The sequence below is a fragment of the Syngnathus typhle genome, linkage group LG13 (genome assembly GCF_033458585.1).
Source record: "Syngnathus typhle isolate RoL2023-S1 ecotype Sweden linkage group LG13, RoL_Styp_1.0, whole genome shotgun sequence".
Taxonomy (NCBI): Eukaryota; Metazoa; Chordata; class Actinopteri; order Syngnathiformes; family Syngnathidae; genus Syngnathus; species Syngnathus typhle.
Window position 1 is genome coordinate 1440503 of NC_083750.1, and position 17023 is coordinate 1457525.

The 17023-nt window shown below is 43.8% G+C and overlaps 1 protein-coding gene across 2 annotated transcripts in view; it reads left to right on the forward strand.

Moving 5' to 3' along the window:
• The window catches only part of LOC133165613 (F-box-like/WD repeat-containing protein TBL1XR1), a 38498-nt gene extending 21657 nt beyond the window's left edge, over positions 1–16841 (forward strand). For both annotated transcript variants that reach the window (XM_061295407.1, XM_061295408.1), the window contains exons 11-16: positions 12687–12808; positions 12909–12983; positions 13078–13205; positions 13491–13656; positions 13767–13868; positions 14452–16841. In XM_061295407.1, coding sequence (XP_061151391.1) covers positions 12687–12808; positions 12909–12983; positions 13078–13205; positions 13491–13656; positions 13767–13868; positions 14452–14478 — 620 coding nt within the window. In that variant the 3' untranslated portion in view covers positions 14479–16841. The remainder of the gene's footprint in view (positions 1–12686; positions 12809–12908; positions 12984–13077; positions 13206–13490; positions 13657–13766; positions 13869–14451) is intronic.
• Positions 16842–17023: the final 182 nt, after the last annotated feature.

Sequence of the window (17023 nt, forward strand, 5' to 3'; positions counted from 1 at the left end):
GACCATACCAAAGACTATAAAAATGGGACCCATTGCCTCCCTGCGTGTGTGACGATCATTGGGACTTAAAATAAATAAATAAATAATTTAAAAAAATCATAAAAATTGGGTGCGTATTATACATGGGTACAGGCTTTTTTCCAGCATCAACATGCCATTTTTAGGGTGCGTATTATACATGGGGGCGCATTATACACGGAAAAAAACGGTAATTTATTGTCTTAAAATCTGGGGTGCGCATTATACATGGTTACAATTTTTTTAATTTTTTTTAATTTTTTTATTTATTTTTTTAAGAAAATCATGGTACAACAAAACCAACAACAGGACTGACCGACAAAGACGTGGAACAAAAAGACAGGGGGACATTACCAAAGACAGGAACAGAAACCAAACAGACATCATGACAGTAACACATGCAATGATCCAACGGTGAGTGAGGGGCAGACAGGACTTAAATACAAAACACGTTACATTGATTGAGGTGACACAGGAAGGGAGGGGTGACGTGAACAGAAACTATGGCAACCTAGCAAAACTGGGGACGAGACATGACAAATCTCCCTCGAAATAAAACTTGAAATCACCTTTCTTCCTGTTTGTTGTCAATCGCGCATCGCATTCAGCCATCCTGCCCAACACAGTCGGTAAAATTCATAATTGACGACACATCGTTTGATGCGATGGTGCAATCCTTGATGGTGTGTTATTGTCAAATATTGTTTGTTTTTTAATCTCCATCGCGGACCGGACGTCATACGGAGGCCGCCATTACAGATGCGCAGAACGGATGCGCAAGACACGTCAGCTATATAAAGAGCAAGACTTCAGTTCTCTCCCTATTAGTTTCAATTCACAGTTTAATTAGCAGTTTCAATCAGCAAATAACAAAATGCGTATTACAGGTAATATTTTATTTCACAACCAGGGCTCGAAGCTTATTTTTTGCCCAAGTTGCCCTCGGGCAAGTTAGAGAAAATTTTACTTGCCCGAAACAAAATTTTACTTGCCCGAATTTTTTTGGACTGGATTTTTACTTGCCCGACACATTTTTGCAATAAAAAAGACAACACTATAAGTTTTGCCTTCATATGCCTTCGTATCCGCCAACCGGAAACAAGCTCTGCTGGTGCGCAGGCGCAGAAGAGCCAGGGACGGGTAAGGGAGCATGCATTTAATTACGAAGCGCTTTGCCGTTATCAATGTATTGCAGACTTACACGAGAAACTAACCGCTCCCTAGAAAACAAAATGTCGGACCAGAAGCGGCAGATGTTGCGAGAAATTATGCACAAAATCGTCTTTTTACAGCTTGAAAACATGGTATTATGGCAGGGCAAGTGAGGAAAAAATTCTACTTGCCCGTCTGCCATCGCTACTTGCCCCGGGCAATCGGGCAATCGTTAGTTTCGAGCCCTGACAACACTTTGCCTTGTTCCTTTCGTCTCTGCTGTTCACTTCAAACACGCTCCATACGACCGCAATGCTCTCGTATCAGACGCTTGCTCGATCACCTGCTCGTTTGCTGTCACAATGTACCCTACACAAATCCGAAACATTTGTTGCGGCTCCGAGTCACGACGAGGGGCAAGGTTTGGTTTCCAAGGGTGTTTTTATTCCTCTTCAACGTCTCTCCCATACAGAGCCGCCTTTTTCACGTCCGCACGCCTTTTCCACATGTCCGCAACTGATCACGGTGGTGCCTTTACGGGCAGTCGGAGAAATCAACGCCAACAAAAACATTACATCCAGCCTAGTTAAGACCATACCAAAGACTATAAAATTTGGACCAATTGCCTCCCTGCGTGTGTGACGATCATTGGGACTTAAAAAAAAAAATAAAAATTTAAATTCATAAAAATTGAGTGCGTATTATACATGGGTACAGGCTTTTTTCCAGCATCAACATGCAATTTTTAGGGTGCGTATTATACATGGGGGCGCATTATACGTACACGGGAAAAAAACGGTAAATAGAATTGGTCTGAGTACCGATCCCTGTGGGACACCACATTTAACATTATAGAGCTCAGAGGACGTATTGCCATGGACCGCTCGGTGCATCCTGTCTGATAGATAGGAATAAAACCAGTCTAGTGCTGACCCTGAAATACCAACACAACTTTTAAGACGCCCTAATAAAATATCAAAGTCTACAGTGTCGAAGGCAGCACTAAGATCGAGTAGTAACAATACAGATGAAGTGTTTGAATCCATAGCTATGAGAAGTTCATTAGTCACTTTAGCAAGTGCTATCTCAGTGGAATGATTAGCTCTAAAACCAGACTGAAAAGAGTCATATCGATTATTGACGACCATGTAATCAATAAGCTGCTGCGCTACTACTTTTTCAAGAAGTTTTGCTATGAATAGGAGGTTTGAAACTGCCCTATAATTACTGAGACAGTCCGGGTCAAGATTTGGTCGCTTAAGTAACGGTTTAATGATAGCGGTTTTAAAGGCTGTTGGCACTATCCCAGAGGAGACAGACAATTTGATTATATTTAAGACGGACGGTCCTAAAATTTGGAATAATTCTTTAAGTAGTTTGACTGGAAGCAGGTCGAGTAAACATGTTGTTTGTTTAGCCGCGCTAACCAATTGTGTAAGCCTTTCAAGGGGCACGCTTTTAAAATTTGAGAGGGTTATTGCATGATCATCAGGGCTGGTAAACGACGGTCTCGACTGAGCGATTGGAATGGTATTCTTGATCTCGTCCCTAATGGATTGAATCTTTTGAGCAAAAAATTTCATGAACTCGTCAGCTGAGTGGAAGGAGCTATCGGGGGTCGGCTGGCGTAGTGTTACCTTTGCCACTGTATCAAATAGATTGGTTTTATTGAGATTAATGACTTGCAAAAAATAACGAGTTTTTGCTAAGATAAGCGCATCTTTATCTTTCAGGAGGCTGTCCTGCCATGCCTGATGGAAAACCTCAAGTTTGGTTAAACGCCATCTGTGCTAATGCTTTCTACATAATTGCTTAAGCGTACGTGTTTCATCTGTGAACCACGGAGTAGGCAATCTACGGCGAGGTTTCAGACGTAGCGGCGCCACAGTGTCGATGGCATTTAACAATGTCGCATTGAATTCATTTGTAAGATTATCAATAGAGCCAATGTATGCGGGAAATATGGCGGTTGCCAGCGACAGTAACTCAGATAGCGCATTTGCAGTCATGGAGTTAAAATTACGGCTGCTATAATTCTGATTGCTCTCTTGTCTTTGACAAGGAACTAAAATTTCAAATTTTATTAAGTAATGATCAGACAAAACTGTAGTGTATGGCAGTATAATACCAGATCTAAGGTATTTCCATTCTTATGCGTTGCTGCTTGTACGGTTTGCGTAAAACCAAACGTATCAGTTAAAGTCTGAAACGCCGAAGTAAGTGGCTCTGACGGTAAATTCATGTGGATGTTGAAATCGCCCATGATAATTATATTATCCGCATTTGTCACTAGATCAGCCACGAATTCTGAATATTCATCCAGGAAGCCAGAGTAAGCCCCGGGTGGACGGTAAATAACAGCAAGATAAAATGACGGTAAAGCGGTGGATCGGACAGTGAGAACTTCAAATGTTTTAAATACGTTAATCGAACGAGGCCTAAATTTGAGATGAGGGCGACACCCCCACCTTTTTTTCGAGGACGCGCCACAGTCGAGCTCACAAAATTTGGATGCGACGCCTCATTAAGCGGCAGCAGTTCATTAGGTTTTAACCAGGTCTGGCAAAGACCAAAAACGTTTAGATTACCGTAATTTTCGGACTATAAGATACGCAGCGACCTCTCTCTGTCCCGCCCAAACGGTGTTTCGTTCGTTTAATGAGTGTTTGTCCGGCAGTTTTATGTGTTCGTCTCGTTGTACTGAGTCGTGCTACAAGTACAGCAGGCAGGTTCTGCTCGACATCGGCGAAAGCGAGTTTTGTGGAGTTCCGGACATTGATGCGGGGACATTAAAGGAGCTCGGACTGCTACGTCCTGAAGCGTCGCTGGACTCGTCTGCTATTCCCCCCCCGGTTGGGAAGCGTAGCCCAGCTCGCCCGGCTGTGCCTTCCATTGTTCTGGCGAATGTTCGATTGCCGGACAACAAAATGGATTACATTCGCCTGCTGAGATCTCCAAACCGGACAGTGCGTAACTGCTGTGTGCTCGTGTTCACTGAGACTTGGTTGACCGTCAACATTCCGGACTCTGCTGTACATCCGGAGCGGCTAGCGTGCTATCGGGCGGACCGGGCCATTGTACAAGGGGGAAAATCTCGAGGAGGTGGGATATGCGTCTACATCCGTGACGAATGGTGCCGGGACTCAGTAGTGGTATGCCAGCACTGCTCGCCACTGGCGGAGTTTGAGATCATTAAGTGCCGTCCTTTTCACCTGCCAAGGGAATTTACCGCGATTCTGCTGGTCGTGGTTTACATCCCGCCTTCCAACATCGAAGGCGACAGGATCGCGGCTCTTAGTGAACTGTACCAGGCTGTCAGTGAACAACAGACAGCGCACCCTGACGGTTTCACCATCTTCGCTGGGGATTTTAATCATGCTAACCTGAAGTCTGTTTTTCCGAGGATTCACCAGCATGTTAATTTTCCGACACGTGGCGACAGCTTCCTAGACCTGGTCTACTCTTCGCATAAAGGAGCCTTCAAAGCCGCCCCCTCCCCCATCTAGGACTTTCTGACCATATCACTGTTATGCTTTTGCCCGCATACAGACAAATGGTGAGAGCATCCAGACCGGTTCGCAAGCGGGTACGGGTGTGGCCTGAGGGTGCCTCTGATGCACTTCGTGACTGCTTTGGCACTACTGACTGGGACATGTTTAGGAGGGCTGCCACTTGCGACGATCGGACAGATATTGAGGAGTATACTGACTCTGTTTCCTCCTACATCACGAAGTGCATTGATGATGTGAGTCACTCAAAATCCATCGTCACTCGGGGTAACCGGAAACCATGGCTGACAGGGGCCATCTTCAGGCTGCTGAGGGCCAGGGAAAAAGCCTTTAGAGCGGGAGATGAGGCTGGCTTGAGGACTGCGAGGGCCGACCTGCCCCGGGGCATCAAGGAAGCGAAGAGAGCGTTCTCTTGCAAAATTACCGCCCACTTCAAGGACAGCAAGGACGCACGGAGCCTTTGGCAGGGCATTCAGACCATCACGGACTACAAGCCCGCGCCGCAGAGCTGTGAAGGCGACATCCGTCTGCTCAATGCAGGGCTCGAAACTAACGATTGCCCGATTGCCCGGGGCAAGTAGCGATGGCAGACGGGCAAGTAGAATTTTTTCCTCACTTGCCCGAACTTGCCCTGCCATAATACCATGTTTTCAAGCTGTAAAAAGACGATTTTGTGCATAATTTCTCGCAACATCTGCCGCTTCTGGTCCGACATTTTGTTTTCTAGGGAGCGGTTAGTTTCTCGTGTAAGTCTGCAATACATTGATAACGGCAAAGCGCTTCGTAATTAAATGCATGCTCCCTTACCCGTCCCTGGCTCTTCTGCGCCTGCGCACCAGCAGAGCTTGTTTCCGGTTGGCGGATACGAAGGCATATGAAGGCAAAACTTATAGTGTTGTCTTTTTTATTGCAAAAATGTGTCGGGCAAGTAAAAATCCACTCCAAAAAAATTCGGGCAAGTAAAATTTTGTTTCGGGCAAGTAAAATTTTCTCTAACTTGCCCGAGGGCAACTTGGGCAAAAAATAAGCTTCGAGCCCTGCAATGACCTTAACCGCTTCTTTGCTCGCTTCGACGCTCAGAACAGCACTTGCCCGCTGAAGGCCACTGCTCCTTCACACAAGCTGCCCCTGTGCCTCTCTGCCGACAGCGTGAGGAGGGCGCTTGCCGCTATCAACATTCGTAAGGCGGCGGGCCCTGACAACATCCCGGGTCGAGCGCTGAAGGACTGCGCTGGGGAGCTGACTGGTGTCTTCACGGACATCTTTAACATTTCCCTGCAGCAGGCCGTCGTCCCGTCGTGTTTCAAGGCTGCCACCATCGTACCTGTGCCGAAGAAACCTGCTCCGTCCTGCTTCAATGACTACCGCCCCGTGGCACTTACGCCCATCATCATGAAGTGCTTTAAGCGGCTTGTCATGCAGCACATCCGATCCATTCTCCCCCCCACCATAGACCCCTTCCAGTTTGCGTACCGTGCCAAACGGTCCTCTGAGGATGCCATCTGCTCTGCCCTCCACTCGGCCCTCACCCACCTGGAGAGAAGAGACTCGTATGTGAGATTGCTGTTTGTGAACTTCAGTTCTGCCTTCAACACCATTGTGCCACAACGTCTCATCAGCAAACTCGACAAGCTGGGCCTCAATACCTACCTCTGCAACTGGCTACTGGACTTCCTTTGTCAGAGGCCACAGGTGGTACGTGTTGGCGACAAAGTATCCGCCAGCATCACGCTGAGCACAGGGGCCCCCCAAGGCTGCGTGCTCAGTCCGCTGCTCTTCACCCTGCTGACGCATGACTGCACTGCAACCTACAGCTACAACCGCAATGTGAAATTTGCTGACGACACGACTCTGGTGGGTCTCATCACCAAGGGAGACGAGACTCATTACAGGTTGGAGGTTGACCTTCTGACCACGTAGTGCAGGGACAACAACCTCCTGCTGAACGTCGACAAGACAAAGGAGCTTGTTGTTGACTTCCGGAAGGGTCACACCTAACACCTGCCGCTGATCGTCGACGGTGCTGTGGTGGAGAGAGTGAGCAGCGCCAGGTTCCTGGGGGTGCACATCAGTGAGGATCTCTCCTGGTCCACCAACACCGCGATCTCTGGCGAAGAAGGCCCAGCGCCGCCTGTACTTCCTGTGGAAACTCAGGCGAGCGAGCGCTCCTCCAGCCGTCATGACTACATTTTACCGCGGCACCATTGAGAGCGTCCTCTCCAGCTGTATTGCTGTTTGGGGTGGTAGCTGCACTGACTACAACATGAAGGCCCTGCAGCGCATAGTGAACACGGCTGGTAAGATTACCGGTTTTTTTTTCATGTATAATGCGCAAAATTTAACTAATTTATTGTCCTAAAATCTGGGGTGCGCATTATACATGGGTACAAAAAAAAAAATATATTTTTATTTTTTTAAATCCGGATATGATACGGAGGCCGCCATTACAGATGCGCTTTCTTCTCTGCTGTTCACTTCAAACACGCTCCATACGAACACAATGCTCTCGTATCAGACGCTTGCTAGATCACCTGCTTGTTTGCTGTCACAATGTACCTTACACAAATCCGAAACATTTCTTCGCTATTGGGTATGCTAGCGCATGCGCAGTGATACTGACCGGCAGAATAACATCCGGTTGTTCCCAAAGATGATCTTTTTTCTAAAATAATTTTACGTTCACGGACTTAAGTAGGAGTCAAAATTTGGGTGCGTGTTATACATGTGTACAGGCTTTTTTCCAGCATCGACATGCCATTTTTAGGGTGCGTATTATACATGGGGGCGCATTATACATGGAAAAAAACGGTATTGGTGCTTCACTCCCCTCCTTGAAAGACATTTACACCTCCCATCTCACCCGTAAGGTGACCACGATTGTGAGTGATGTGAGTCATCCCGCTCACTCTTTGTTTGATCTTCTGTCCTCTGGGAAGAGGTACAGGAGCCTGTTAGGATCCTGAACTCTCTCCCCCTTTCTGCGTAGCGTCCTGTACTTTGCGCTATGCTTACTGTCTGCTGTATGCACACTGGCTCAGTTTTGCTCCTCTTATTTATTGTGTTATTTGTTTATTATTAATTCACTCGTATTTATTTATTATTTATTGTTTGTGCCTTGTTTTTATTTTGTGTCATCTACTTGTATGTCTATCGTGAACTATGTCTCGTCACTGTGGGATAGAGGAAACGGAATTTCGGTTTGTTTGTGTGTCTTGACATATGCAGGGATTGACAATAAAGCAGACTTTGACTTTGATAAGTCGCACCGGAGTATAAATCGCACCAGCCATAAAATGCCCAAAAAAGCGAAAAAAAACCATATGTAAGTCGCTCCGGAGTAGAAGTCTCATTTTGGAGGGCAATTTATTTGACAAAATCCAACACCAAGAACAGTCATGAACGAGCAACAATAGGCTAAACGATAGGTATGCTAACGTGACATAAACACAGACTAAGAGCTGAGAACGGCCTGACGTAAAATTCAGATTTATTCAAAAAACTATTATATAAATAACACGTTAATAAAACCATCTGCGTCACTCCAATTCATTAAATCCATCAATCGTCCTTTGTCAACAATGCGTAATGAACTTTGAACATGCAATGATCCGACGGTGAGCGAGGGGCAGACAGGACTTAAATACAAAACACGTTACATTGATTGAGGTGACACAGGAAGGGAGGGGCGACGCAAACAGAAACTATAGCAACCTAGACACATAGCAAAACTGGGGACGAGACATGACAAATCTACCTCGAAATAAAACTTGAAATCACCTTTCTTCTTGTTTGTTGTCAATCGCGCATCGCATTCAGCCATCCTGCCCAACAGACTTAGTCAGTAAAATTCATAATTGACGACACATAGTTTGATGCAATGGTGCAATCCTTGATGGTGCGTTATTGCCAAATATTGTTTGTTTTTTAATCTTCATCACGGACCGGACGTCATACCGAGGCAGTATCACTGCGCATGCGCACTATGGATCCGATGCGAATAGTCCTCTTCTCTTCTTGACTGACAATGAATGTGATAGTTTAATACAATCAGCAAAAAACAAAACGCGTATTACAGGTAATATTTTATTTCACAACACTTTGCCTTGTTCCTTTCGTCTCTGCTGTTCACTTCAAACACGCTCCATACAACCACAATGCTCTCGTATCAGACGCTTGCTCGATCACCTGCTCGTTTGCTGTCACAATGTACCCTACACAAATCCGAAACATTTGTTGCGGCTCCGAGTCACGACGAGGGGCAAATTTTGGTTTCCAAGGGTGTTTTTATTCCTCTTCAACGTCTCTCCCATACAGAGCCGCCTTTTTCACGTCCGCACGCCTTTTTCACATGTCCGCACCGATCGCGGTGGTGTCTTTACGGGCAGTCGGAGAAATCAACGCCAACAAAAAAAATTACATCCAGCCTAGTTAAGACCATACCAAAGACTATAAAAATGGGACCCATTGCCTCCCTGTGTGTGTGACGATCATTGAGACTTAAAAGAATTAAAAAAAGAAAAAAATTGGGTGCGTATTATACGTGGGTACAGGCTTTTTTCCAGCATCAACATGCCATTTTTAGGGTGCGTATTATACATGGGGGCGCATTATACACGGAAAAAAACGGTATATATTAGGGGTGTAACGATACATCAATACTAGGGGTGTAAATCGCGGGTTTTTTCACGATGGTTTGATAACATTATTGCTTATATAATAGTTATTTGATAGGGGTGTAAATCGCGGGTTTTGTCACGATACGATATCATATCGATACAAAGAACTACGATACGATATTTGCCGATATCTTAAAGCCTGCTGCGATATATATCTTTTTTTAAATAAAAAATATAGAACAATATCCTGATTTATAACAATTCATACGCAAAATCAACAAGGTACTGCAAACTCTTTATTTAGGAAATGACAAGAGTATTGTAGTATACAAATTGCTTACTTTAACACTGAACTTTGATGTCGTGTTTTTTCTTTAAATGTGCGGCGAGATTTGTGCTCCCTGAATATTTGATCACCGCATGGCAGGATTTACAAAGTGCACGTGTCTTGTCCGTTGAGCCATCTTTTCTTTGGAATCCAAAGTGCTTCCAAACGAATGACTTGAAGCCTAAAGGGGAGCAAATTTCCTCGTCTTTTTGGACACTAGCCATAGCACCAGCCCAGGAGCAGCGTACTAGTTGTCGACTCCCCTTTCACGTGCAGTAACGCCGCGCACTGCTCCCTGCTCCCGGAAAGAAGAAGCAAGCAACAATGAACTGGATTTCAAAATAAAGTCGCGTCTAATGTCCGAGGTCAAACACGGCAATATAAATCGATGTTTACCTTTAGCATCGATGCCAATAAATCGTAGAGCATTATATCGATTAATCGATGTGTATCGATGTATCGTTACACCCCTAATCAATACACATCGATTAATCGATATAATGCTCTACGATTTATTGGCATCGATGCTAAACGTAAACATTAGGGGTGTAACGATACATCGATATACATCGATTAATCGATATAATGATCTACGATTTATTGGCATCGATGCTAAACGTAAACATCGATTTATATCGCCGTGTTTGACTTCGGACATTAGACGCGACTTTATTTTGAAATCCAGTTCATTGTTGCTTGCTTCCTCTTTCCGGGAGCAGGGAGCAGTGCGCGGCATTGTGTTGTGAGCAGAGCAGGCACGTGAAAGGGGAGTCGACAACTAGTACGCGGCTCCTGGGCTGGTGCTATGGCTAGTGTCTAAAAAGACGAGGAAATTTGCTCCCCTTTAGGCTTCAAGTCATTCGTTTGGAAGCACTTTGGATTCCAAAGAAAAGATGGCTCAACCGACAAGACACCTGCAGTTTGTAAATCCTGCCATGCGGTGATCAAATATTCAGGGAGTACAAATCTCGCCGCACATTTAAAGAAAAAACACGACGTCAAAGTTCAGTGTTAAAATAAGCACTTTGTATACTGCAATACTCTTGTAATTTCTTAAATAAAGAGTTTGCAGTACCTTGTTGATTTTGCGTATGAATTGTTATAAATCAGGATATTGTTCTATATTTTTTATAAAAAAAAAAAAAAAATATCGATCGTAGAGCACTATATCGCGATATATCGTGAATGAATCGCAGCAGGCTTTAAGATATCGGCAAATATCGTATCGTAGTTCTTTGTATCGATATTATATCGTATCGTGACAAAACCCGCGATTTACACCCCTAGTATATATATCAAATAATAGGGGTGTAACGATTCATCGATACACATCGATTAATCGATATAATGCTCGACGATTTATTGGCATCGATGCTAAAGGTAAACATCGATTTATATCGCCGTGTTTGACCTCGGACATTAGACGCGACTTTATTTTGAAATCCAGTTCATTGTTGCTTGCTTCCTCTTTCCGGGAGCAGTGCGCGCCGCGGCGTTGTTGTGTTGTGAGCGGAGCAGGCATGTGAAAGGGGAGTCGACAACTAGTACTCGGCTCCTGGGCTGGTGCTATGGCTAGTGTCCAAAAAGACGAGGACATTTGCTCCCCTTTAGGCTTCAAGTCATTCGTTTGGAAGCACTTTGGATTCCAAAGAAAAGATGGCTCAACGGGCAAGACACGTGCCATCCTTAGAATCCTGCCATGCGGTGATCAAATATTCAGGGTCCACAAATCTCTATATTTATATTTAAAGAAAAAACACAACATCAAAGTTCAGTGTTAAAATAAGCACTTTGTATACTACAATACTCTTGTAATTTCCTAAATAGAGTTTGCAGTACCTTGTTGATTTTGCGTATGAATTGTTATAAATCAGGATATTGTTCTATATTTTTTATTTAAAAAAAGATATATATCGATCGTAGAGCACTATATCGTGATATATCGTGAATGAATCGCAGCAGGCTTTAAGATATCGGCAAATATCGTATCGTAGTTCTTTGTATCGATATATCGTATCGTGACAAAACCCGCGATTTACACCCCTATCAAATAACTATTATATAAGCAATAATGTTATCAAACCATCTGTGCACTCTAAATCATTAAATCCATCGATCAAATTCCTCGTCCTTTGTCAATATCGCTGCGGGTGCACCCTGACGTCAGCCTCGTCGTTATTCCACAGATCTACTATATAACTAGGGGTGTAAATCGCGGTTTCACTTTTTTTTTGAAAATGTTTGAAAAAAAAAAACATATAAATCGCTCCGGAGTATAAATCGCCCCCCCACCCAAACTATGATAAAAAACGCGACTTATAGTCCGAAAAGTACGGTATGTTCCGTGATGAGGTCATTAACGAGAACTGCTTTCGTATGAAGCAATCTAATATTCCTAAAACCAAGTTTAAGTGTAATCGGTCGATCAGGGTGCGTATCTATCGAAGGATTTTTAAACGAGATGCGAGTAAGATTGTGTTCTCTAGGCCTGCTCTAAAGTGACCTGTCATGAGTGGCTCAAACAGTAATCTATATTCCTAGAAAGAGTGAAGGCGCCTTCACGGTTAGGGTGAAGGCCGTCCTTCCTCAGCAGGTCGGGCCGGCCCCAGAAGGAGGACCAGTTATCTGTAAAATACAGTCCCTGCTTTTTACAGAACCCAGCCATCCATTGATTAAGGGAGACTAATCTATTAAACCTCTCGTCAGTGCCTCTCCCAGGCAGGGGGCCAGAGACAAATACTCACCGACTCATCTTTCTGGCGAGATCACAAGTCCTCGCTATGTTTTTCTTTGTGATCTCTGATTGTCTCATCCTAACATCATTGTTTATCACTATGTCCGAGTAGCTAGTGTTGTTGGAACTACGCTGTTGAATAGACCTATTGCGAGTCAGCTCCCTAAGATTAGCTTCTATGTCGGGTGCTCTGTCCCCAGGAATACACATTACCGTGGCTGGATTTTTAAGCGTAATATTTTGGGTAATGGAGTCACCTATGACCAAAGTGCGAGGGCCAGTAGACCGAGATAGACAATCATTTGCATTTATTCTCTTCCTCTCCGCAGCGCCTGCTCTGGACGTTGACTGGCAGAATAATACCACATTTGCCTCCTGTAGTACGGACATGTGCATTCACGTCTGTAAACTGAGTCAGGACCGACCCGTCAAAACCTTCCAGGGACACACAGTAAGTCAAACTTAAGTCATTGTAGCAAAGTTAGTTTGTCCTTGTAGTCTTACAAACAACTACCGCCCTCCCACCACTAACCTTTTGTTACCTGCTGTAGAATGAGGTCAATGCAATCAAGTGGGATCCCACTGGCAGTTTGCTGGCTTCCTGTTCTGATGACATGACTCTCAAGGTCAGTTCATACATGTGTCGTTTGGTCACTACACCGCCACGCAGAAATGTGTTCTCGGAACTAACTTCCTGGTCTCTTGTGGGATTCTTTGTAGATATGGAGCATGAAACAGGACATATGTGTACATGACCTTCAAGCCCACAGTAAAGAAATTTACACCATCAAGTGGAGTCCAACAGGCCCTGGGACCAACAACCCTAATGCCAATCTGATGCTGGCCAGGTGAGTCCTGGATGTTGAGGGTCACCACACACCGAGCGACATGACTGAGCAGAACAATGGCAAACCAAATTGTACCGTACAGCACAGTACAACAAAATTTGTCAAAAGGCGCAGGTGAGATCAGATAATGTGATATAGTTGATCAAAATGGTCCTCTCAATGTGCATTTGCGCTTGCATACACGTCAACATGGGGGGAAAAACATTCTGTACTGTTCCAGTTGTATGGTGCTGGTTGTTTAAAGTTCAATTAAATGTACTGCAACTCTGCCCTGCTCCCTCGCAGTGCATCATTTGACTCCACGGTACGTCTGTGGGACGTGGAGCGCGGGGTGTGTATCCACACACTGACCCGCCACCAGGAGCCCGTGTACAGTGTGGCTTTCAGTCCTGACGGCAGACACCTAGCCAGCGGCTCTTTCGACAAGTGTGTCCACATCTGGAACACTCAGGTCTGTCTCATTCTGACACGCAAGCACACATGCACGCACGCGCGCGCACACACACACACACACACACACACACACAGAGCTGTGTCTAACTTCAGTTTGTGTGTCTTCAGACGGGTGCTTTAGTCCACAGCTACAGAGGGACAGGAGGGATCTTTGAGGTCTGCTGGAATGCCACCGGCGATAAAGTAGGAGCCAGCGCATCTGATGGATCTGTAAGTACCTCTCTGCCTGACCTCTGTTGCTTACCTCATTCGCCACTCCTGTTGAGAAGACTGACTAAATACAGCTTAGATTAGAGTGCCACATTCCCACCTGAAATTCAGAGTCTGTTGGCCAAAGGGGAAGGCCAATTATGATGACACCGTTAAAAAAATAAAAATAATAATCATTTCGTAATTGTCTTTGAGTTATTGGCCCAGTAAAAGAATGGATGCAAGTTTTCGGCAATTTAGTTTTTTTTCCTACTTCACTCAAGCAGCTGCATATAAGAACCTTGCTCACGTACCTCAAATTTAGGCTCGCAACATGAAGTAGAAAGTTTGACACTCATCCTCTTCCTAAAAAAATAACTTTATCATTAATCAAACCTAACGAATCACCTTTTATTCATAACATTATTTCATTTAGTTATTTAAAGTGGAGAACAATGCATTTGAATTATTTAAAGAAGAGAACAATGGAACAATTCAACAATTTGAATTCAGTTTTATTAATTTGAGGAACTGTGGCCCTTGTGGCTTCCGGCCTGTAAACTGTCAGTTGTGTTCACTGCTGACGTCCTTTTGCCATCTGCAGGTTTGTGTATTAGACCTGAGGAAATGACAGTCGCGCGGGGGAACCATGGACCGACTACGAATGTGTACATAGCCAAAATGACTGACCTGTCCCTGCCTGTCCGCCACACTGCTGTAGTCCCCGCCAGATGCCATGGCCTGCCATTACCGCCAAACAGAACGCTGCCCCCCCACCCTTCCCGCCTTCAAACACTCATTCAAGGACCACATTTTCATCACATCTGCTTTTCAGCATGTGTGAGAGATGTCAAGATGAAGGCGTTTCTTTCTGTCCAACCCAGTTCAGACCCAATACGTGCAAATCAAATCACCAGAATTCCTTGTTTTTCCCTACTTCTAACCCTTTGTACCAGAATTCTAAAGATTTTTTGGGGGGTTTTTGTTCTCTGTTGGTGTGTGCATATTGCATATGTCAGCATTTGGTGTCCTGTGGACATTGTTTTTAAATTAGATTTTACTGTAAGTTTTATATCATACTGGGAGAGAGAAATGGGCAAGAGGATGGAGAGTTTTTAGTGTTCAAAATGGATGTCCACTGTTCAACAGGGCATCACTTCTTGGCACTCTACAAACATGCAGATGTATTGCTTACGTCATCCATCATTTTTATCCACTTGCTGCTTTTTTTTGCCATTGTAAACAAATTATAAAACAAGTAATCCAAACAATCCAAATGTCCTTTGTTTGCGTCTGGCCCAGATTTGTTTTTCCAGGTGTTCATAATCCATCTGGGTGAATGTCGAGCTGTTTTAAAAAGATGAAAGGAAAAAAAAATCATCAAGGCTTAGAGAGATTCTCTATACTTTACGTTGGCCTCGCAACATATGCCTCAGGCCCGGATCTGACCTCTTTTTGTCATAGAGAAGGAGTTTGGCAGGGCCGTTTGCAGCAACTGGGATCTGTGAGCAAAGCGAGAGCAAAAGGGGTGTGAAGCCGAAACTTTGCATCAGTTCTAAATGTCATTGTGTTTGCATCCTCAATTCAAGGCAAAGTAATGCTAAATGATAATCAGACTAATTCCTTCTTATTTGTGCACCGCGAGTTTTGAACTCCTTACCAACTTTTGCCCGAATCGTTCGCGTTGGGCTCCCTCGTTTCGAGCAAACGTTCTAGAGACCTGGCTCCATTTGAGCCTACGCACAGATGGACTGCGCGTTTATTTGATTTTTTTTTTTTTTGTCATGTTCAATTGCCAGTTGGTTAAACTGCACACGATTGTGTGCCTCCCGAGCGCATGGAGTAGAGTCAAGTACATTTTCATGTTTGAAATACAATATGTGATGTTCTTGGGCATGACCAGGGCCCGTGACAATGAAGACTAGTTTCCTTTTTTTTTATTTGCTTATGCTTTTTTTGTGATAAATACCATTTGACAGTCATTGAAAAGATGAACTAGCTGCCCTTTGAAAGGGTTTTCTTTTCCTGCACTTTAGAGTAAGATGGAGAAACAGGGAGGTGTGTTTATTCAAGTCAAACACATCTAAAAAAAAAAAAAAAAGGAAAATTTGAAAAAAGTAAAAAATTAAATAAAAAAAAGGGTTCTAGAGATTCAAAGGGTTTTCATCACATTTCGTCCGAGTCCGTTTAAATGTCTCCAGGGGTGTCAAACTCCTACATGTTTTCCAAGTTTCCCTTGTTAAACACACCTGATTCAAATGTCCAGTTCGTCCTCACTTTCAGCAGGAGCCTGATTAATTGAATCAGGTGTGTTTAACGAGGGAAACTTGGAAAACATGTAGGGATTCGGCCCCCGAGGACTGGATCCTGACACCCCTGGTCTAAGCCAATCTCTGCATTCCAGTTGTCATCTCACAGCCATAACATCAGCTCAATACAAATCGAGAAAAACACAGGAGCTTGGTCAGAATGTTACTTGTTTGAAACGTTTTGTACTATTTTGAAGTTTGCTTCAGTGGTGTCGATGGTGACTGAGCTGTACTACAATTACACAATTTCAAACTGAGGTCCATGACAGTGGAATGGTATTTTTTAATGTTTGTTTTAGAGAAGCTTTTTACACTGCATTCAAGTGGTAGCTTTTTTCTTTTTGTTCCTATCGATTAAAAAAAATCTATATATAATAACAATGATTATTCTATCTTTGCTATGTTTGAGAGCCCTTGAAGGTTTTGTATTCCTCCAAACTTTTGTAATTCAGATTGATTTGTAGCTATGTACTCAAAAATGAACAAAAAGAGAAAAATCTGGAAAACTGTTGATGTATCACAGAAAATGTAAATAACAGTTTGCAAATCTTTTTTTTTCTCTTTTGTTTTTGGTGATGTCTTTGCCCTCACTTGCGTTGTATTATCTCACTCACATGGTTGCAGTCTGACTGTTGGAATAGCAGTCAAATTTCAAGGTCTAGAATAAAGTCTATTTTGATAATAACACTTGGTTTTATTTTTCCACGCTTCCGCTTGTATCAACAGAAAGCTTTACACACGTTTTACAACAGTTTTTACAAATTAAATGAAATGTATCCAACTTCGAAGTTAAATACAACTGAACAACGCTTGTTTTTTTTTCTTGGGAGAATTACTGCATAAGAAAAAATGAAACTCTTCTCCTTG